The 23,042-nt window shown below is 61.4% G+C and overlaps 1 protein-coding gene across 4 annotated transcripts in view; it reads right to left on the bottom strand.

Moving 5' to 3' along the window:
- The window catches only part of RXRA (retinoid X receptor alpha), a 117,822-nt gene that overhangs the window by 33,829 nt on the left and 60,951 nt on the right, over positions 1-23,042 (bottom strand). For 3 of the 4 annotated variants that reach the window (XM_021671422.2, XM_064371740.1, XM_021671423.2), the window contains exon 2: positions 3,104-3,354. The exons of the other annotated variant lie outside the window; for it this stretch is intronic. In XM_021671422.2, coding sequence (XP_021527097.1) covers positions 3,104-3,354 — 251 coding nt within the window. The remainder of the gene's footprint in view (positions 1-3,103; positions 3,355-23,042) is intronic. 4 annotated transcript variants of the gene reach the window in all.

Here is a 23,042-nt window from a genome sequence, read left to right as displayed (position 1 = left end):
TGGGCCTCGGGCTGGCTCACAGCCCCAGGAGCACAGCACAGGGCCGCCCCAGGGTCTGCCTTGCTCTGTCCCTCCCGCAGTGGGCTCCACAGCCCCGCAGCTTTCCAGGGTCTCCTCCCACACTGCCTGCTCCAGCTCCGAGAAAGTCAGGTGGCCATCGGTGCTTTGCTGGAGCATCAGGACTCCATGCGTGGCCGGGTGTGGACTGCCCCATTTCCCCTTTCAGATTCTTGGCTCTCATTTCAGTTCCCGCCGCCTCGATGCCCCACCCAGGTCTCCTGCCCGTCTCTCGGCTCTCTCCCCCACTCACCACACCCTTCCTTCCTGAGCCCCTGCAGGGTCCCTCACCAGCCCCGACCTGGGAAGGCCCACTCTGTACCAGGAGCAGACCCCTCGGCCTTGCTGGGCCTGATCTGTCCATCAAGGCAGGAGCAAACCAGCTCCTCTCCACGCTCCGCTCTGACCTCAGTCCCTGGCAGGTAGGTGCCCGGCGCCGGTGCCACCCTGCTTCTAACACCATGAAGCCCACTCAGCCTCTGTGCACACATCACAGCCCCACAGGCCCCGTGCAGGCCCTCCCACCAGGAGGCTCTGCTGGAGCTCAGAGGCCTTGACGCCAAGTCCAGCTCCACGCTGGGCACTCGGAACTGCTCTATGTGGAAGCTGGCACCGACTCACTCCCCCAATACCTGTGACATGTGCAAGTGAGCCAGCTGCAGCCGGGCAGGCTCTGGGCCACTGTGGGGAATGTCCCCCTAAACCACAGAGGGGACTTGGGACGGCTCAGGGGCCAGGCGGCTGCAATCTGGCCCAGCTCTACCCGAGCACCCCCAGACGCCTATTCCCGCGCCAGGAGGGGTCAAGTGGCTTGGACGCGGCCACGTGGAAGGCCCTTCCAGGCCATGGACTGGAGCAGGCAGAAGGCCGCGCCTGGCAGAGTGCCTGGCCCTCCTCAACAGCAGCAGAAGTCAGAGCACCTCTCTGGCTCCAGCAACTCTGACTCTGCGGTTGTGGTTCTGGGGCCAGGAGTGGGGGCACATCCCCCCTGAAACCCTACTCACATGCCCACAAATGCAAGGAACCCCAGGTTTCCAAGACAAACTGCTGAGGTCCTGAAGCTGGACTCAACCCCCAGGGAAGGAGCTATGGGTTCTGGGGAACCAGCGCCAAGTCAAGCATGGGCCTCAGACCGAGGGAAACCAACATCGGGTGAGACCAGCAGACCGACGCCAGCAGCGGCCAGGCAGGGGCGTCTGGGGCAGCCCGTGTCGGCTCCTCACCCACCCCCCACTGGGGCCCTCGCCAGCGTCAAGGGGTCTGCAGCACGTGATCCCGAGCAACTCGGCTTCAGCAAGCCCCTCCTGTGTCCCGGAGGCCTGGCTGCACAGGAGAAAATAGAGAGCAGCCCATCCCTTCCCCCAGAAGGGCCAAACAGTGCTGAGGACACCAGGCACCCCTGGGTTTCTGGGAGCACCAACTGTGCACTAGACTCCTGGGTGTCTGGGGCAGGCAACAGGCCTGGGAGGACCCCGTAGGTGCCAGCCAGCGAGCCAAGGGACAGGTGAAAGCCAAGTCTTCATCGACCTCTCGCCACAGGGCACCATGCCGCCAGCAGGGGCAGGGCTGGTGTGCTAAAAATGACATAACCAGGCCTCCCTTGTGCCAGTACCTTGGGCCTCCTGGCTGCTTTTGGAAGGTCAGGTGAGGTGAGGGGGACACGAAGCAGGGGCCCCAGCTGTTCTGCATGCGTCCTGCAGAGCACAGGGGCTTTGACGGCGTTGGTCCAGAAAGCCAACAAGATTCTCCAGGGGAAAGGGGCTCGGGAGGCCACGGCCAGCTCTAAACAGGCCAGGTGGATGGGCAGTGGGCCGGCTCCAGACCCCAACCACAGCAGGCCTGGACCAGGTGCAGTCCTCGGCTGTCCAGGAGGTGGCATGGGTGCTTGGGGCTAGGTGTCCACCTGCTGCCTCCTGGCCCCCTCACGTGCAATCCCTCGGGCCTAGTGCCTGACCTAGGTAAACTGAGGCAGGGCAGCAGGGGGCTTGGGAGTCCACAGGACATATCTGGCGCTGTCAGCTGTGTGACTGTGGGCAGAAAAGCTGCTAGGGCGAGTCCCACCCTGGTGGGCTGTCCTGAGATGGCACCGAAACTCTGCCATGGAGCCTTCAGCTGCCAGACAAAGGGCTAAACCCAAACATAGAAATCCAGAGTGGAAGGAGCACCCCTGCCCATTTGGAGCAGGGCAGATGGAGCCCCTGGAGAGGGAGGGCCTGGTGGAAATCCACAAGCAATCACTGGGGGCCAGGGGAGGAGGCCCAGCCTCGCCCTCCACCCTCACAGATAGGAGATCCCGGGGCTAGGGATGACTCCACGAGAGACACTTGAGGTATCTTCCCCAAGGGAGGAGGGGTCCCCAAGTTCCGCAAGACAAGACCTGGACTATGCCAGGCTCTGCCAACACCAGCCCTTCCTGATCCAGAAACAGCCAAAGGGCCAGGCGGAGCTGGAGAAACAACTGAGCAAACCCCAACTGTGGAAAAGGTCCCCACGCCCCACAGATGGCCAGGCACCCACAGCGCCACGGGGAGCCAAGACCACAGAGCACCGCTGCCACACCAGCCACTGCAGGTCCAAGGCCCGGTGTCCCTGGCGGGGGACGCAGCTGCCCTGAGCCTGAACACGCCTTCCCTGGGGGCCCTTTGGCTTGAGTGTGAGCAGACTTCAGGGGAGGACCCAGGCTGTGTGGCCACAGGCGTTTGGGAAAGCAGGCTAAGGCCTCTCCCTGCTGAGCCCCCCAGGCACGGAAACAGGGAGTCCCCCAGCCCTCCAGCATGGGAGGGGCCACATGGGCAGAGGACCCGCGGCAAGTCACCTCAGCTGATGATGCAAAAGGCCCAGCTGGGCAGTCAGCCAGGCCTGGGCTCAGACCCCTGCAGCCCGCAGCTCCCTGAGGCTGTTTCCCGAATCAAGCAGGGAGACCTCAGCACCCACCTCCGAGAGGCCTCAAGACGAGGCGATGTCCTGCAGGGGAAGCCACAGCCCTGCCCCAGGCCCCACCCCAGGCCCACCCCGTCCCCTGCCCCTGCCCCAGCCCCACACTCACCTGGGGGCTGCCAGTGCTGAAGCCCAGGGTGGGTGTGGTGGGCACCGACATGGAGTGCGGGCCCATGGGGGAGCTGATGACGGAGAAGGGCGGGCCCATGCCATTGATGGGGGAGCTCAGGGTGCTGATGGGGGAGTGCAGCTGCCCTGGGGAGCCGATGCCAGGCCCCAGGGACGGGTGCAGCGAGGGGGCGGCCATGGAGCCTCGGCCTGTCGGGGAGGTGAGGGACGAGTTCACCTGGGTGGAGAAATCTGCAAGACAAGAAGGCACAGGAGGGCGGTCAGCGCGGGCCACGCCAGGACCCGCCACGTGCCTGCTCCCCCCAGCTACGGACGCATCCGCGGGAAGACCACGGCACCCCCAAGGTGGCCCCCTCGGTCTTGACAGCTCACCAACGCAAATGCACACTCACTAGCGGCCAGGGGTCCCAGAGCACCCCTCCAAGGCACTGCCCTGTGCCAGACCCCAGCTTTAGGCTGGGCCTGCAGAAGATGTGGGAAGAACTCACTGTGAGTGTGCCCCAAGATGCCTGCCTGGGCTGCACCAACCCTCATCGCTCCAGGCTCATCCCCCGGGAAGGCAGAGGGAGGAGTGGCTGGTGACCAGGAGACAGCCCCTCTGCCCACTCCACAGGGGCTCGGGGTGAAAGTCTGGGAATAATGGTGAAAGGAACAAAGGCTGGTGTCTCCAAGCACCTCCCGTGTGCCAGGACCTGGTCGGTTCTGGGCGTGGGTGAGTTCGTGGAACTGGGACGTCTGCAGTGAGCACTGAGATCCTCCCACTTTACAGACGCGGGAAGCCAGGCCCTGAGTCCCATAGCTGCCTGTGGCCAAGCCAGGACTGGCACTGCCTGCTGACCCACTCCCATGTCTGTGGCCCTCAGCAGCAGACCACACTCAGGCCACACTCCCTGGGCCAGCTCAGGTGCCACAGCAGCAGTAACCCAGGCACCGCTCGCTCGGGCCCCTGGCTCCATGGTCTGAGGTCTGTCTGAGGGGAGCAGAGGGGTGGGACGGGGTACTTCCCATGTGGGCAGTGGGCTGGGCACTGCTGAGTGGCTTTGTGCCAGGCCTGGGTGTGTGCCAGGAGCGAGAGGGCGGCCCACAGATACCTCAAAAGAGGCTAGGACCTCCCACACTCCCGCCTTTCATCTCAGGGATTTCAAAGCCCAGAACATGCTTCAGGAGGCGCCCGTACCCTGGAGGCTGGCACAGCGGGAGGGAGGCTCCCAGGTGGCGAATCCACTGCCCGTGGGCCTGAGTGATCACTGGAAAATGTCAGAGCCCACCCAAGGCAGCAGAAACGGCAGCGTGTGCCGGGAGCCGTAGGCACCACCTGCCTGCCCGACCCTGCCTCCGACGGGCCGGGCACACGGGGCAAGTCCCTCTCCCTCTCCGGGCCTCAGCCTTCCCATCTGCAAAATGGTTTCTCAGGCCCTCCATGCCTCACCCTGGCAATCACAGGCACTCTGGGGAATTGAGCAGGACCGTGAACGGAGTGGCTGTGACTAAGCCCACACGCCCCAGGTAAGAGGACACCCCTGGCTGCACCCCTCCACAGCCCCGGGAAGACTTCACCTCCCCAAGCCTCACAGCAGCCATGTCCAGGGCATTGGCTCATTTACTGGGTGCCAGGCTGGAGCAGAAGAAGCCCTGGGCCAGGCCTCTCACCAGCATCTGCCCGTGCACACTGAGTCTCGGGGAGACACAGCATGAGTTCTAGATGCCACCACCACCCAGCAGCGTCGGGACTGGGGCCAGACCTGACCCCGTCCAAAGCCAGCACTCTTCTCATCTCACACAGCTCTGCTGCCCCAAGCAGCTGTCCTGAGAAGGCAGCAGGAACACAGAAGCTCTGCCACCCTGTGCCCACCCCTGCTCCAGCAGCCTCAGGCCTGCTCCACACAGCCCCTCCTGCTTCCCCTCCCAGGGAGGAAGGTGCAGGGAGGTGCAGGGAGGAGGCCTGGATGCCAGCTTCAGCCAGCACTGCCCTGGGGGCAGGTCCACAGTATGACAGCCGGGCCTGGCTGCCACTAGTGCCCCATCACACTCAGGATATAGACCCCACCAGCAAACGACCCTTGTCTGACCCACTGGAAACCACCATCATTCATAAAATTGGAAATAAGCCTCCTCATTGAACTAAAAAAGGTAGACTTAAGGAATTCCAGAACCAGATGTTGGTGACACCTACTGGCAAAGATGGGTACTACAAACCAGCCCTATTAGTCATTAAACTCCCAGGAGGAGGACAAGTAGGAACCACATGTAAATGTCAAACACGTGCAGCCCACAGGTCTCCACGTCCAGGCAGAATCCCCCGGGGCAGAAGGCCAGGGAGGGAACAGCTGGGGGCTGACAAGCGAAGGCAGGCAAAGGAGTGCATCTAAGACACAAATACAAAATCAGGCTGCTCACGTGAGTCTACGAAACACCTGCATATCCTGATGTTACCGATTCCCACAACTCTCCGAGAAGCTACCACCGCCAGCCTGTGCCAGACAGGGAAACTGAGGCATGGAGAAGGTGTGAGATGAGAACTGTCCCAAAGGCACACTCCCAGAAACCTGCAGCTGCCCCGAGGCCAGGCAACCCCTGCCATGCCCACCAGGCCACTGTGGGGACCCTGAGAATGCCACGGGGCTGCCCCATCACAGCCCCGCCTCACACACCTTCAGCTGACCCCTGGAGGAGGAGACCTGAGCCGGCTTCTTCCCTTTCCGAGTCTCAGTTTCCTCATCTGTGAAAGGCAGACAGGCACGCCTGCTCAGCAGTGAGTTCTGCTCGGCGCCAAGCCCACACAGGCTGAGCCTGGGCCTGGGCTGGGCCCTCTTTATCCAGGCCGATCCAGGGAAGGACCGTGCTGACTTGAAGGCAGAAGGGACAAGGAAGTACAAGTGTGCACAGATCGGCTTTGCAGGCACGTCCACCTGGCAGCCCTGGGGGCACCTGGGAGGAGGCCGGGCCATGCGGGGAGCCCAAAGGTCGGCACTGTGTTCGGAAGCCGGGCCTTGGAGCGGCCCAGCGTGAGGCCCCAGACACCCTGGGGAGGCCGCCCACCTTTCTTCATGGCCTCTGGGAAGAAGACGGGAATGGTGAAGCCGTGGGAGAAGTCACCCCTGGATTCTTTCAGCTTCTCCACCCCACCCCCTACTGCAGGTATAATCTGGGAAGACTGAGGGGTCAGGGGGACTCTGAATTGGAGGAGGGGACTGGAGGGTTTCTGGGACAGCCTGCCAGGCCACCTCAGGGGCTGAATTCCTTAAGCCAGCTGCTCCAGGCCCCCTCCCAACCCTTCCTGTTTACACAGACTCCATCCACGGCAGACACCTTCCCAGAGCCTGGGTGACAATAGGCTGGGTGTGTTTTCTGGAATCCTCTAGAGAGAAGCTTTTTGGCCAGGAAGAGAATATTAAAAAAGAAAAGGCAAAAATATGCCTGGACATCCTCTGCTCACAGCGAAAGGCCCTGGCCACATGCGTGCAGGCTCTGTCTTTTCCAGGCCATTTATTTTTCCCCACCCCGATAAGTGGTGGCTCCCATAAGGTGTTATTCTTAAAACATCCTACTTTGGGGCTGGGCGTGGTGACTCACGCCGGTAATACCAACACTTTGAGAGGCCAAGGTGGGCGGATCACCTGAGGTCAGGAATTCGAGGCCAGCCTGGCCAACATGGCAAAACCCAGTCTCTACTAAAAATACAAAAATTAGCCGGGTGTGGTGGTGCACGCCTGTAATCTCAGCTACTCAGGAGGCTGAGGCAGGAGCATTGCTTGAACCTGGGAGGTGGAGGTTGCGGTGAGCCAAGATCTCACTATTGCACTCCAGCCTGGGCAACAAGAGTAAAACTCTGTCGCAAAAAAAAAAAAAAAAATCCTACTTTGGTCTTGCAGGGGCGCTTGTCACCATCTGGTCTCCACTGGCCTCCCTAACCCTCTAGACTCACCCTCATGCCACAGGGACAGCCTCAGACACCCAGACCCAACCCAGGAGCCAGCAGACGCACAGCCCTCCCCACACAAGGGAGTGGCAGAGGGGCCTGAGTGGCAAAAACTGAATCACGGGATCTGGGAACCTCAGAACCTGAGCCACACAGGGCCCCACAATCTCACAGCCTCACACGCCTTACACCCGACATGCCCCCTTAGGGACCGCAGGCAATCAGTGTGACTCAGAACCCCAGGGGAGGAGGAGTTCACAAAGCCCACGGGGACCTCCAGGGCTAAACGGAAGAGAGGAAAGCCAGTGGTCCCCACGTGCGCCAAGGCGCCTCACACGGCTACTAGATTTCTATCCAGGAAGACTGCACGGAAGAGGTAGCGGAGTGACGGCTCCCTTGGCACAGAGCTGACTCTGAAGTACAGATACCACGAGGCCAGGAACAAAAGCCATGCAGCGGAGACGGATGCCCGGAATGCCCAGCAGCAGGCAGGCACGGAGCAGCTCCCTGGGCCCCAGACGGCAGATCCCGAGTGTCGGGGGCTAAGCGGCACGTTTGGTAACACCGAAATAAGGAATGTTCTCGTCCTGGCCGCAGCCCAGCGATGGCACAGGCTGCTCCCTGAGGCGGTGAGCTCCCACCAGGACCCCAGGGACACTCACACCCCTGAAGGTCTGCTGGAAGTGGGAAGGGACACCCCTGTTGACCCAGGTTCCCAAGCTGCACAGTTCGCTGCAGAATGCTCTCCAGTGCCAGGATGCTTCTGCTGCCTGGACCCCAGAACAGGAAGCCTGGGGAACCCCCACCAACTCTCTTCCGGCCTCCGTCTGGCAGGCAAGGGTGGCAGAGGAGGCGGCAGGAAATGCCAGCCCAACTGTGGCTGCGGCAGGGGCGAGCGATCAGGACTCCAGCCCCTCCTGGGCAGCCAGGGAACCCCCGGCTACTGGACAGGGGAAGTCGAGTGTCCTCCACATCCCTTTGGAAGCTGCAGGGCCAATCATGGCAGGTCTGAGCAGGCCACAGCCTGGGGCACAGGGATCAGGCCACCTGTCTGGATGGACAGCAGATGACACCCGGGCCGTCCACTCCAGGGCCCCAAGGAGCTGGACAGGAAGTCCGGTGGAGGGAAGGACGGCACTCCAAATGAGGGAGTGTGGGTGGGGTCCCATGGGCTCCACAGTGGGGCATCCAGGGTGGCGCAGAGAGAGGGCAGGGTTCCCGGGACGGGGGAGGAGCTCGGCCTGTGGTGAGGAAGCCCACTGCGTGAACCAGCACCCAGATGAGAGCTGGCCCTGCGCCTGCCTGCTCCGCATGCCTGCACGGTCCCTGCAACTCTACGCCGCCTGCCTGGGGATCCCCCCGGAACTGAAACCCCAATGGCAGGCGGCTAGCAGGCCCTTGGAGCTTCCTGGGCCGCCCACCAGCAGCCCCCACCTCCAGAAGTGCTGCCTCCCCTGGCCGCCCAGGGGAGGGAGAAGGGCAGCCCTGGTGGGAACTGGGATGGGGACGTGGCAGGGACCACGGCGCATCAAGGTTTGGGGGAAGCTGAGGGCGGTGAGCGTGGGAGGAAGAGGAAGGAAGTGTCCGCAAGCCCCAGAGGGTGAGGGGCCCTGAGGAGCCAGGGTGGGGCGGGCAGCCGTGCCCAGCACAGGCGGTGCCAACCGTGGTGGAAACAGGCTCCTACTCACCCCTGGGGCCACAGGACACACCACTCCCTGACGGGGAGACCCTAGGCAACCCTTAACCTCCACAAGCCTGTTTTCCCTTCTGTAAAATGGGCATGCCAACAGCAGAGGCTGTTGAAGAATGGGCCCTATGGGCCCTCGGCAGGGTGGGCGCTCAGCACCTGCTGCGTGTCTGTCCCCCACCTCCCTGCGGGGGCAGGCAGAGACTCGACCTGTCACCTCCAGCCCCAGGAGCATGGCCCACTCTCGGCCTCCGGGCCAGGTGTCAGCTTACAGCTCAGATAGCCCAGGCTGGAATTTCACCTCTTCTGAGGTTACCCTGCCCTTTTCTCAACCAACACACCGGCCCGAAATCTCAGCCCCATCTGAGGACAGGCCAGCTTGGCCCTCCTGAACAGTCAGGAGAGACCCAGGCCTGCCTCCACAGGAGCCTGGGGGCCCCAAAGCAGGGTCTGATGGGGAGCTCCCAGAAGGCAAAGTCGGGGGCCCCATGGGGAGGCCCCAGCCCCTCCCTCAGCCAGGCCTATGAAGTCACCTACCTGAGGGAACCAGGACACTCAGGCCCCTGCTCTGAGCCAGGGGTGGCCCAGAAGCACCCAGACCCTGGAGGAGAGAGGAGGATGGGGCTGGCATACCTAGGCATCCGTCTCCTTCACTCCAGTCTGCACCTGCCCACAAGACCACCAGAAGGTGGCCCTCAGGGCTGCCGGCCCCACACAGACCCCGAGCTGGTCTGCTCCCTAGCCCTGCCCTACCCAACCTTCTGCGACACACAGGGTGCTCCAAGCGTTCAGTGAGACAGGCCCTTCCATGATCAGCCCCCAGGGGCTGGCCAGTGGGCCAGGAGGGAAGGGGTGAGATGGAAGCAGCGGTGGACACAGGAAGCCGTGGCGAGGGGCAGAGATCTGGTTCTGCGCCAGACACAATGCCACAGTCCTGCCAGCCCCATGGACACGTGGGAGCCGGGAGTGACAGAGGTTACAGAGCCAGCACGGACAGGCTCCTGCCAGGAATCAGAGGAGACGGATGCTTCCCTGAGAGCCCAAGGTATCTCAGGACAGAGCCCAGGCAGGCCACGTCCGGTCAGGCTCTGGACTCCTGTCCGGCCTCTGCCTCTGTGAGTTTGGTCCCTCAGGTTCCACGAGACCAAGAGCCCCTCAAGGACTCTGAATGCCAAACCCACCTTTCTGATCACCGACGCCTGCACAAATCCGGAGAAAGCAGGATCTTGACTCCAGAAGGAGCCCAGCACTGGCCTCTCCCTCCTTGAGCTCCTCCCACCCCTCTGCCCTCCCAGCCCAGGAGACTGCCATGGGGGGACCCTGTCCAGTTTCCCCAGTGCAAGATCAGGGGCTGGCACTTCCCTGGGGAGACTGGGAGACGCAGGGTAGTGAGGGGGTGTGACGTCAAGACGAAGGGCCCAGGGGTGCTGCCTGAGGCTTCTGGCCCCTGAGGCACGTGGCATTCAAGTACAGCTGGCCAGGCAGCTCAGTCACAGGGGAGACAGAGCCAAAGGCAGATCTGCAACCAGACCTACAAGACCCTGCCAGACCCCCACACCTTGACCTTCCCCAAGCCTCAGTCAGGAGACATCAACCTAGCACCTTTCAGTCTTGACTGACCTCAAACTCCCAGGGCACAGGCAGTGGCCCCTCATGGAGACAGGAAAGGGTCTTGGCAGGAAAACCACACTTGATTATAGAACTCAGCTTAGGGCGATGTCTGTGAAGAAACCCAGCGTGCACACAATGATACAACTGCACCGTCACTGTCATCAACATCGCCATCGACATCACCACCATCATCACTACAATCACCATCATCATTAACATCACCTTCATCACCACCATCATCACCAACATCAATATCAAAACCATCATCATCACCATCATCACCACCACCACCATCACTATGATCACCATCATCACCATCACCACCATTATCACTATCAATATCAACACCATCATCACCATCAACATCAACACCACCATCATCACTATGATCACCACTATCATCACCACCATCATCACCATCAATATCAACACCATCACCATCACCATCATCACTATGATCACCATCATCACCATCACCACCATTATCACTATCAATATCAACACCATCATCACCATCAACATCAACACCATCATCATCACTATGATCACCATCATCACCACCATCACCATCATCACCATCAATATCAACACCATCACCATCACCATCATCACTATGATCACCATCATCACCATCACCACCATTATCACTATCAATATCAACACCATCATCACCATCAACATCAACACCACCATCATCACTATGATCACCATCATCACCACCATCATCACCATCAATATCAACACCACCATCATCACTATGATCACCACTATCATCACCACCATCATCACCATCAATATCAACACCATCACCATCACCATCATCATCACTATGATCACCATCATCACCATCACCACCATTATCACTATCAATATCAACACCATCATCACCATCAACATCAACACCATCATCATCACTATGATCACCATCACCACCATCACCATCATCACCATCAATATCAACACCATCACCATCACCACCATCATCACTATGATCACCATCATCACCATCACCACCATTATCACTATCAATATCAACACCATCATCACCATCAACATCAACACCACCATCATCACTATGATCACCATCACCATCACCATCATCATCACTATGATCACCATCATCACCACCATCACCATCAATATCAACACCATCAACATCACCATCATCACTATGATCACCATCATCACCATCACCACCATTATCACTATCAATATCAACACCATCATCACCATCAACATCAACACCATCATCACTATGATCACCATCACCACCATCACCATCATCACCATCAATATCAACACCATCACCATCACCACCATCATCACTATGATCACCATCACCACCATCACCATCATCACCATCAATATCAACACCATCATCATCACAATGATCACCACTATCATCACCACCATCATCACCATCAATATCAACACCATCACCATCACCATCATCATCACTATGATCACCATCATCATCACCACCATCACCATCATCACCATCAACATCAACATCACCATCATCACTATGATCACCATCATCACCATCACCACCATTATCACTATCAATATCAACACCATCACCATCCTCACCATCACCATCACTACTACTACCATCCATCATCACCAATCTCATCACCACATCATCACCATCACCACTACCATCATCCACCACTATCAACATCACCACCATCATCAACTTCATCAACACCATGATTACATCATCATCACCACCGTCATCACCATCACCAACCTCATCAACACCATCACTACATCCTATCACCACCATCATTACCAGCTGAGCAAACCCTTGCCCTGTTCCATTATGCAGACGGGAGGCTAAAACAAGAGAGGTTGACAAGTTTTGTCACAAGTAGCAAGGGGATGGTGTTTTGGGTCCTCTTGGCCATACTGAGCAAGCTGAGGACCAGCCAGGAGCAGAAGGAAGAACAGGAAGTGGTGCCCAGTCTGTGCCACCCTTGCACAGCCCACTCATACAGCCCAGGGGCGCTGGGATTAGACCCAGTGGTGGCAGGCTCAGCTGCGGCCCAGCCACAGTGAAGGAAGTGGGAAGCACACCCAGGAGGAAGAGAGTGGTCAGGAGGGGGCTCCCCATGAGCAGTCAGCGCCTGCACCCAGGAAGTATTCAAGACAGAGCTGAGGGGTGAAGACACTCACTAACTGGGGCATGAGGACTAGGGTCTTTGCAGGAACGCCCCTGCCATGCCAACTCCCCTGATAAGCCCACAGCCCACAGGAGCCGCGGCCACAGGGCCTCACACCAGGCCTAGCTACGTTCAACCAAACATGCACACACCACCTTCCCCCTGATTCTTACAGCAGTTGCTGTTGTTACTCACCAGGCTGGGGGGGCGGCCAGATGCCCATTGTGGCCACTGTCCAGGGATGCCCCAGCTGCAGAGGTGCACACTTAACCTAGGACCAGGCTTCCTGAACCACCACAGTTCAGAAGAGGAAACAGCTCCAGAGCTGCATCCGCTCCCAAATTCTTCACAGCTTAGAGGCAGATGGGGACAACGGGGGACACAACCCAAGCAGGCCAGGCAGCTGGGAGGTGCAGGCCGAACTCTTGCCAGCCCCCCAGCCCTCCGTGACCCAGCCTCCTAGCTGCATCATGCCCGCTTCACCACCCTGTGTGTGCCCCAAGCTACAGGGAGAAGAGTGCCAGGCCACTCATGGCTTCAGCTGACAGCAGGCCGGCTGCACACCTCCCCGCCTGGCTCCCCCTGCACTGGGTGCAGATGTCCCCAACACTGGCTCACGAAATGCCAGCTCCCTACTGTCACCTTCCGCTTCCCCGTGATTCCAGGGCTTCCCAGGGTAGGCAGGGTTTTTTTTAGGAGAAGCCAAGTGACCACCTGCAGAGCTGGTCCCTAACAATATGAACAGGCAGGGTCTGTCCCCAGAGGGCTGAGGGGCTGCAGTGACAGGCCAGTGGCTGTGGGACCTGTAGCTGCATCCTGAATGCCCGCCCACCGCCGGGCTCCCAGTGCAGCTGCCACTCCTCCACCCACCCAACAGCACAAACCTCAAAGGATGTCCATCCCCAGGGTGCAGCCCACACGGCCAGAATGAAGTCCTGAGCCCAGGGGTCAGGACCAGGGACCCCAAATCTGAGGCTGGCCCTTTCAGGAGAGCTACGGGCATTTGATTTTACCAGGAAGCCACCACATTCCCCCAGCTAGAGATGGCTGGGTAAGCGAGAATTCAGGTAGCCTCATGGAGGGGGTCACGAATCCATCCCAGGGACCCAGAAGTCAGGAGGGCTTGGCCCAGCCAGCGCCAAGGAGGAAGCCGGGAGGGTGCACTGATGGAAACCGCCCAGCTCCGGGGCCAGGCCTGTCCAGCCAATCTCGCTCCACTGGTTCCCAAAAAGGACCTCCTGACATGGGGGTACAGGGAGGAGGAGGCTCAGGGCCACCCACCTAGAAAGAGGCCAAGGAGCCCCGAGTCCTGAAGCTGCTTTCCAGCCCCATGGCCGGGGACACTCAGCAAGCTGACCTATGCCCCTGCACGGCCATTCCCCCGGGGGCACGGTGAGCAGACCACCCAGCTGCTCACCAGGGCAAAGGCTGGGAGGGTGGGAGTCAAGTCCCAGGCCTGCCGGCGTCCCTGCGGAGGAAGCGGAGTCACGGAAGGGGCATGACCAAAGGTCTGGGGCCACCAGGAAGCTGGGGGCCCCAATGGCCTGTGTGTGACGTCCTTCCCTCCCTCCCCCTCCATAAAATGGAGGCTCTGACACCGGGGCCCGCCCTGTGCACTGCGCCCAGCCAGGTGACCGTCACGGCCCCCTGCAAACACACCAACTTCACCGTGTGATGAAAGGCGTGCCACAGGCAGCAGCTACCACAGCTCAAACACCTACTGCAGGTGCACGCCAGGCCCACGCTTCATCACATGCGCTCGCGGAAGTGTCATGACAAGGGGGAGCCACTCCCACTCCCGTCCTGCCGGGGAAGAACCGGGGCTCAAGGAGACGAGATGCTTCCAAGCCCAGAACAAGAGCTGCCAGGCCAAGACCTGGAGTCCCGGCTTTCTGAAACCTCGCTCCACCCTTGGCCAGCCCTGGACCAGTCCTCAACCACCAGGGTGGCCAGACACAGCAGACGCCCATGCGCCCTGAGCGTTCCGGCAATGCCGCCCACCTTGGAGGACAGGCACCAGCCCAGGGGCCTGGCAGGACCTCACCTCTCCAGGGCCAGGCAGGGGCTCCTGGGCACTGCAGCCTCCCTTCCAGGCCGCACCACTGAACTGACTCTGGCACCTCCACAGAGCCAGACCTTCGAGGAGGGTGAGTGGGAAGCAGGGGAATTCCTGGAGAAACCCCGCCTGCCCCCAGCCCGCCTGTGTGGCAAGGGGGCCCCCAGTCTGCGGGCTCTCGGGGGTAGTTTCCCTTCAACAGGAAAAGAAATGATTCTTGTTTCATTTTGAGCCACGTTGCTCTTGGTGGCTCAGAGGCCCCGCCGCCACGGCCGCCCCCCACCCTCCCACCAGCAGCTGTCGCGGAACGGCCGGCTCTCCACCCTCAGGGCGGCTCTCCTCTCCGCCTTCGTGTGCACGCCTAGCCGGCTCCGGAACAGACCTGCAGCTCCTCAGGTCCCATCTGTGGTGGAGCGTGGCCAGCTCCGCGCCGGAGGCCCAAAGGATAGTTCAGTGGGGGACCCTGGAATGATCAGGGCAGAGGGCGCTCCCCGAGGCAGGGCCTGGGGCCTGGCATGGGACCAGCCTCTCTGGGGGACGTCCCTGGTCCTCCCACAGCCCGCTGAGCAGCTCTATCTGCAGACGTGGGCACGGGTGCTCAGAACAGGCAGGGCACGGCCACCAGGGGCATGCAGTGAACAGAGGCTGGGCAGGGAGTCGCTGACGGGCAGAGCACCTGCTCAGCACCCAAGGCTGGCGGTGGGGGCCGCCTCCAGCTGGTCTCAGCTTTCCAAGAACCCCCTCCACACCCTCACCATAAGCCCAGGCCCACCCCAGCACACAGCACCATCCCCACAGAAGATGCTCGACACCCACACACCCGAGCCGGGTGCCTGTCATGTGCGGGGGCCTGACTGGCAGAGCGTCTACAGACGGGAGACGGGCCTCACCCATGAGACAGATCGAGAACAGAGCGTCAGCCCGCTGAGCCGGACTTCCCCCATCACCGCCCCGGCCCGGGTGCCCTCCCTGCCCACCCCTCACGGGGGCAGGGCTGCGGCGGAGCTCACCCGCACCGGCACAGAGGCTCAACTGCACCAGAGTTGCCTCTTCAAGCTCAGCCTCCACGCGTCCCTCCTGCCCCGCAGAAACTTGCTGAGGGCCCATGTCAGACTTGTCACTGCTCTGAGCGAAACAAACCACCCCGTGGCCACGGGCACCACAGGCCCCACGGGCTGAGCCTCAGACACCTCCCTCCTGGCTGCCGTGCCTGCTGTGTGGGGCCTGGCCCCCCACCTGCTGCTCCAGGCTAGGGCTGTGGGCTTTGGGGGTGTAATAGGGAGCCCCTGGAAGTTCCAGCGGCGACAGAGTGGTCATCTGGCCGAGTGGCCCGTGGATGGATGGCAGTGAAGTGGAGTGCTGAGCTGGCTTTTGCCTGGTCTGGCTAGGTCTGAACTTGGCCACTTCTGGGGGATCCAGGGCCCCCTAGCCACTGTCTGTCAGACTCCCCCTCCCATCCCCCTGCTCCCAGCCAGCCCAGGGAGAGGGGAGAGGGCACAGCCTGCACCAAGGAGATGCAGACCCAGGATGCCAAGAGGAAATCCTGCAGGGAACCGGAGCAAGCACAGGCCCTGGCCCGCTGCCCCCAGGACAGCCACCCTCTGATCCAAAGCCTCACTGTGCCCCTCCCAATCCACCAATCGGCACGCATCAGCGTACCCCGGCAGGCGGGGAGGAGCCGCTGGCCTGCAGATGTGAGGGTGAGCAGGTGGCAGGCAGTGTCTCTGCTCCTCCGTGCCCGGCCCCAAGAACCGAAGAGGGGGCAGCAGCTAGCACGCACGCACTCCCGGCCTAGCCAGCAGCTGCAGGGGGCCCTGGAAGGAAAGGGAGGGATGGACAGGCCAGAGGTAGCTATGGAGTCTCTCTCCAGACTCCAGGTGACCCCGTCCACAGAGTGGCTCCAGCAGGAATGCCCACCAGCCCCTCTGTAAACACAGAGCCAGACACAGCCAAGTCCAGACCTAGCCAGGACAGGCTAAGGCCAGCTCAGCACACCCTCTCCATCACTGTCCCCTCCACGGGCCACTTGGCAGGTTGTCCACTCTGTCACTGCCGGAACTTCCCAGGGCCCCCCATTACACCGCAAAATCCAAAGCTCCCAGCCCAGGACAGAGACACCCAAGCCCTAGCCCCTGGTCCCCTGGGGCCAGCCCCCTGCTGTCTCTGTCCAGCACCCTTCCCAGCCTGCTTGGTCTCACCGATGTCCACCTCTCTGGATCCTACAAGCAACCCCCGGGGGGTGACCAAAACCAGCGCCCGCGTGTGCAGGGAACCCAACAGACCTGCATTTCCACCATCTTCCCTCCTCACAAATCCGGGAAAATGGGTTCTGTGAAATGTGAACAACGTGTGCTCTGTGCCATCCAGAGGGGCAGGGGACAGCAGCGAGCTGGGGGTGTTCATGACAGGACTGGCCAGGTGATGGACATGACTCTGAGGAGGACCCAGGAGACTAAACTCCTCCTTGGAGACCGGTGCCTGGCAGGGAGGTGACAGCCCAGCTCAGGGGCTGGGGTAGAGTGGACACGGAAAGCAGGTCACCAGGTCTCAGCCCTCTGGGGCATCCGGCAGGGAGGAGGGGGCCAGAAATGGGCCTTCCAGGGCTTCTGACCCACACACAGTCCATCAAGCAGCAGCCCCCGCCAAGCAGGAAGGGGCTCCATCCCTCCAGAGAACTCCAGACACCCGGAGACCCTCAGCATCTGCCCAGGGCACCCGGCTGCCACCTGGCTCGGGAGGAGGATGGGGCAGAGGAAGGACAGTGAAGGATGACTCCCCTCCCCACGAAGGTGCAGGAAGGCCAGGGAAAGGGGCGGGGAAAGCCCGATCCACCCAGGATGGCAGGACCAACTCCAGAAGCTAAAACCTCCACGTGCCTGACTCATGGGAGAGGCTCCTGCTCAGGGCCTTTGCATCAGCTTCGCACACAACACTGCCCTGAGGCTTTGGATGACTTCCCAGAGGATGAGCAGCCAGACAGGTAACCGTGGGAGAAAGGACACTCCGGGAGGTCACGGGAAAGGTGTACAAAGCCAAGTGCAGCAGCCCCTGCGCTCTGCTCCCACGTGTGGCCGGACACTCCCCAGTCATCCCCAGAAGAGACAGTCAGTGTGCTTCAAGAGACATTTAGAGAGCCTGGCCTGGCCACCAGATGCCCGTAATGACCCCACCAGACGCCTATAATGGCCCCAACGTGTGTGCAAGTGTACGAGAATGCATGTGTGCAAACAGGTGCACACGCTCACACACACACACACACACACACACACACACAGCTTCCAGCTGAGAACGCCAAAGACATCCCCCAAACCTGATTTAGTCTAACAGCCTAGGACATTTTCTACACAAAAGTGACTTTACACAAATCAAACATCCTGTCACATCAAGAGACAAGCTGACCTGGAAAACTCTTTCTACGCCCACTTTACAGATGAGTAAATCAAAGCCAAGAGCCGAAGAGGCCTCTCCATGGGGTGCGGAGACAGGAGCCCTATACGCACTTCCTGCCCTCCAGGAAGAGTTGCCGAAGGGACGCGAATTCAAACCCCGCCGTGTCACCTCCGAAACAGAAATCAGAGTTCTTTGCTGCAAGACTCTGGGGCTTTCAAGAAACCTGGGGCTCACCGACTCAGGCTGGGAACAGGATCACCCAGACAGCCCAAGCGAGGCAGGGGTTTGGGGGAAAAGGGGAGAAGCTGAGTCCAGAGAGGCCTGGGACAGGCTCACGGTCAGCAGCAAGTCAGGGCCGGCGCCGGGACCCGGGTGTGGGGCAGGCACACCGCACGCCTGCTGCTCACGGATGGCGCAGAACGCGGAAACGCTCGTGGCAGCTCTGTAAGGCAGGCCCTGCTCAAGGACCGCGTGGTGCCCGGGTGCACTGCGTTCTATTAGGTGTCAGCTCCAAAGCCAAGTGGCTCCCAGAGACTGCCCGGCACAGCCTCGCCCGGCACCCGCCAGTGACCATGCCGTGCTGAGGAAGGCTGGGCTAAATATTTACAAACTGCGAAAAGACTTTAAAAGGCCTGGGAAAATCGAGATGGTCCAAGCCCGCACCCTGGCCAGACCCATCTGGTTTGAGGCCCTCCCTGAGGCTCCCCATGGTCTTGGGAAACTTACTCCACGGCACTGAGACTGTTTTCCCGCACCGTGGGCACTGAGAGTGTGTCCTTCTAGGCACATCCGTGAAGACGCATGAGGACCCCACACGGGCCCTGGCACTCAGCGCAGGCCAATTAAAGGCACTCCTGGCCATGAAAAAGAAAGGAAACAGGACACGAGCCAGGGCCGGCCAGGGCCAGGCAGCTGGGAGCCGGCTCTGGCCTGTACCAGCAGGATGGGTGTGGGGACCCTCACTCACTTCAGAAGGGTTGCCCCTACCAGTCTCCCCTCTCACCCCCACCCCACGCTGCAGCCAGGGCAGAGGCCCAGGGCAGGCGGAGGCTGACCACCCACCCCCCCGTCTGGCCACCAGCAGCTTAAGCCCCCTGCCACTCTCTCACACAGTGTCCCGACACTGGGCCCAGGACAATGAGGTCAGGTCCACTGCACCCCTCTGGCCACACAAGTCCCTGCCCCCACCCAGCCTCAGTTTCCTCATATTTAAAATGGGAGTGGGGCAGTCCCCAGGGGTCCTCCACAGAGCCTCAAGGCAAGGAGAGAGAGGAGAACCAGAGACGCCCCACCGCTGCACAGAGCCCATGTCTTCCCTCTGGAACAAAGTGGCCTGAAAAGAGCCCTCAGGCCCAGACACCCAGGTGAGACCAGAGAGCCCAGTGCTCTTGGCTTCTGACAGACCCACAGCCAGCCTCAGTTTGCCCATCTGTTGCTGACGGCGGCAGCCTCGGAGAATCAGAACGCTCCCAAGATACCCTCAGCACGGCCATGGGCAGAGCAGGCGTAACCAGGCCACAGGCATGCTCCACGGAGCGGGGTGTCCCAGACCTGGCCCCCACATCTCCCTAGCCTCTCCCCACCTGGGGTCCCCAGATCCTCTCCCCGACAACCCCAGCAGACCTGCCATGAGTCCCACACCCCATAGGCAAGGCACAGGCACCCTCCCAGGCCACACGGAGTGGCCACCAAACCTGCCCCTCACCTGCCAGCCACCTGCGGTCCCCCGCCCGCCAGGCCAGGCCACCGCCCGAGAGAGAGGCAAGGAGGTGCAGCCTCATGGCGAGGGCAGGTGAGAGGTCCCACCACAGGGGCGGTGCCATTGGCCGCCGGCCGGCAGGCTCAGGGTCCCACAGCCTCGGGCGATGCAGCGTGGCGGCTAAGCGGGCAGGAAGGGGCCTGGGGGAGGAGGCTGAGCAGAGCTGGAGTCTCTTCCAGACGGCCTGGAGCTGGTTGTGAGCGAATGGTGCTCATGCTGGCCTGGCAGCCCAGTTCCCCTTTCCCAGAGCCGCCCGGTCCCCCACCCTCGACCAGACACCTGTGACCACAGGCGGCTGCCATTGGCCAAAGCCAAGATCTTCTTGGAAGAGGACAAGGACCCCGGCCTCATTTCCTCAATCTGAGGCACGACCGTCACGCCCGCAGCTGCTGCAGCAGATGGTCCGCCACCCAGCAGGGGCCTGGGCAGAGGACAAGGGCCAGGCCCGGACGTCGGGCAGCCCCAAGTTCAAATCCGGCTCCACCGTGGCCGGCTGCCAACCGTGGGCAGATCAGTTCCCCATCTGCATGCTGGGGGACGATGGGAACAGCCGCCCCGACACGGTGCCAGCCAGCACACAGGAGTGCTGGATAACCGGACGCAGGGTTCCTGTCCTTGTCCTCGCCTGGAGGGGTGGCCTTGATAAAGCCCAGGCAGTGTTCAGGGGCCCACCACTGCTGGCCTAGGCCCTCACATCCCCATCACGCTAACCCCACCTGCTCCCAGCAAGAGCCGCACTGAGCAGGGAGCCCTGGAGAGCCTACAGCCAGCACACGGGTCCTGAGGGGAGTCCTGCAGGGGGATTGGGGGACGCAGAGGCCTGAGCCAAGGAAACAGGCAGAGAGTCACCAAGGCAGGGACTGGGACGGAGCCTCGGATACTGGGGAGGCAGGGCCCGAGCATCCCTGGATGGAATCCCCCTCGGGGGGCTTGAGGAAGCACACAGGGAACAGGACCTTCGTGGTTCCCGCCTCCCTCCAGCCACACAACGAAGTCATTCTTCCAGGGCCCAGAACGCCTTTTGTGGCCCGTCAGCCAATGACCGAGCCCAGGGCCGGTAGTGAGCCTGGGAGTGTGAGGGTGCAGCTTTCAGCCCTGCCAGCCCCTGGCATGCTAGTGGGGGTCTTCAGTCCCCACCCACCCAGGAGGCCGGAGACGAAACCAGCTCTGTCCACAACAGGCTGCCCTGCCCAGGCTGCAGAGGCCGCTGCCTGAGAACCAGGTGTCAAGGAGGGTTGCCCAGGGGTAGCTCTGAGCAGCAGGGACTCATGGCTGATACCCTGGTCTGTGCCCATCCCAGGCTAAGGTCTTCCTGCCTGCCCCACCAGTGCTGGGGACAGGCCACCAAGACGTCACGCAGGGCTGGAGGGGAACCAGTAGCCGCCCACAGTGGCACCCCACAGGCTCACACTCATCTGAAAACCCTTCTGCAGGCAGTGCTCAGGGCGGGAGGCCAGGTTGGCCTGAACCACAGGACGGCACTGCCCCGCTGAGCACAGGGAAACCCACTGCCCAAGCCGCCCAGGGCACCAGCGTCCAGGTGGCAGGTGGGACATGGAGGCTCTTTCCTCCTGCAAGACAGAAAAGGGCCAGAGAACCCTCGCCCCCAGGCTGACTGGGTGACGGCCCAGCACAGCCCACCTCGGTCTCTTCCTCCAGCCCTGGCCCTGCCCCTCAGCATGCCCTGAATGGGTCCACGCCACTGCCCACCCTGCACTCAGGCTCTGCCGGCTGAGGGCCCCAGGCCAGTCCCTCCCCTCCTGGGCCTCACCCACCACAAAAGCCCACGCTCTGCAGAACCCACTAAACTCCCACGTCTCCCCCACCCTCAGGGTGTCTCCACTGCTGTCACATCCCAACTCCACCCTCAGCCGCCGGGAACCCCAGCACGGCTCACTTTCCTCTGCACCGCAGGCCCAGCCACGTGCAATAGGAACCCACCAATGTCTGTGCAGTTTGGGGTTCAAAGATGATGAGGGAGGTCCCAGGGGTGCAACTGTGGAGGGTCAGGGACTCACCCCCTGGGGTGACACTGTAGAGGGTCCAGGACTCCCCCCACACTGGGAGTGACAGTGTAGACAGTTCAGGACATCCCCCTGGGGTGACAGCGTGGAGAGGTCTGGGACTCGCCCCACCCCGGGGAGGCAGTGTGGAGAGGTCTGTCCGGGACTCCCAGCTCTAATGAAGAGAAGATAAGGCTTTTGTTGAGTGGGGGTTTGTACCACAGGCACATGTTAGTCTCATAATAACAAGGCAAACGAGCCCGGAGGCCTGGCTCCATCAAGACCCGGCCAGACGCTCCCTCAGCCTGCTGGGTGTTGGCCTGGATCCCTCAGTCCCTCCTCCGAACGTCCCAGCGTCCGGCTCATCTCGTTCAGGGCCCGGGACCACACCTGGATAAGTTCATCAGGACGAGGGCAAGGGATGTTCTGCCTGGAGCAGGAATCACAGCCCACCCACCATACTCAGGTCGAAGCTTTATTCCCAAGAGCCACCATGCCACCACGCCAACTGCCAACTCCACTGTGGCTGCTGGTCAGCCGTGGCTCCCAGACCCTCACCAGCTGCCTGAGGGCCTGGTTCCCCGAGTGGGGCGGGGTGGGGGGGTGTGAGGCCCCTGTGGGATCCTCTGGCCCTCACCCCCTTGACGCACTTCATTTATGCCAGGCAAGCCTCCCTGGCAGCTAAGTGGTGCGGTCTCACAAGACTCAGACTGTGGGTCAGTGGCCCCGTCCCATGCAGCCCCAGGACTGACCTCAGCTCCAGAAGAGACAGACAAGTCCAAGACTGCACGGCCCCTCCAAGAGCCAGCACAGACTGACCTCCCGCCTCAGCAGGGCCCGGTGCCGGGCCCGCCGCACCCACACGACAGCGCCACCTCCATCTTGCCCCACTCTGACTCGGCTCATCAGTGAGAGATCCCCAGAGCAAGCCCAGCTGACCAGCTGCAGGGCCCACCTGTGTGTGCTGACACTGGCAAAGCCTCCGGCAGGACCCAGGCTTCGGTGTGCCCACCCGTATGCCCCACCTCTGTGCACACATGCGGCCACATCCACCCAGTCACCCACAGCACGAGATCCCAGCAGCCCAGTGCCAGTGCCTGAAGATCAGCCAGGTGGCTTCAGCTCCACTGCAGCCCCTTCTGGGCCCTTCAGCCAGGGTCTGGCTAACCAGGCCCTGCCCAGACAACCCGAAGGTGTGCCTGCATTCAGCAAGCTCCAAGAACTCACCGGGCGCCGCGCCCAGCACGGAGGCAGACCAAGCACCCGGTGAGCACCCTTAGGTGGGCGGGGCTCCCCCAGTGGGGGCCAGGCCACCCTGAGCAGCTCTCAGGC

Source organism: Aotus nancymaae, unplaced genomic scaffold (assembly GCF_030222135.1).
Source record: "Aotus nancymaae isolate 86718 unplaced genomic scaffold, 86718_ANA_hifiasm-v0.15.2.pri h1tg000158l, whole genome shotgun sequence".
In the NCBI taxonomy this organism is placed as follows: Eukaryota; Metazoa; Chordata; class Mammalia; order Primates; family Aotidae; genus Aotus; species Aotus nancymaae.
The sequence above is the reverse complement of the archived record's forward strand: the minus strand, read 5'-3'. Positions and strand labels throughout refer to the sequence as shown.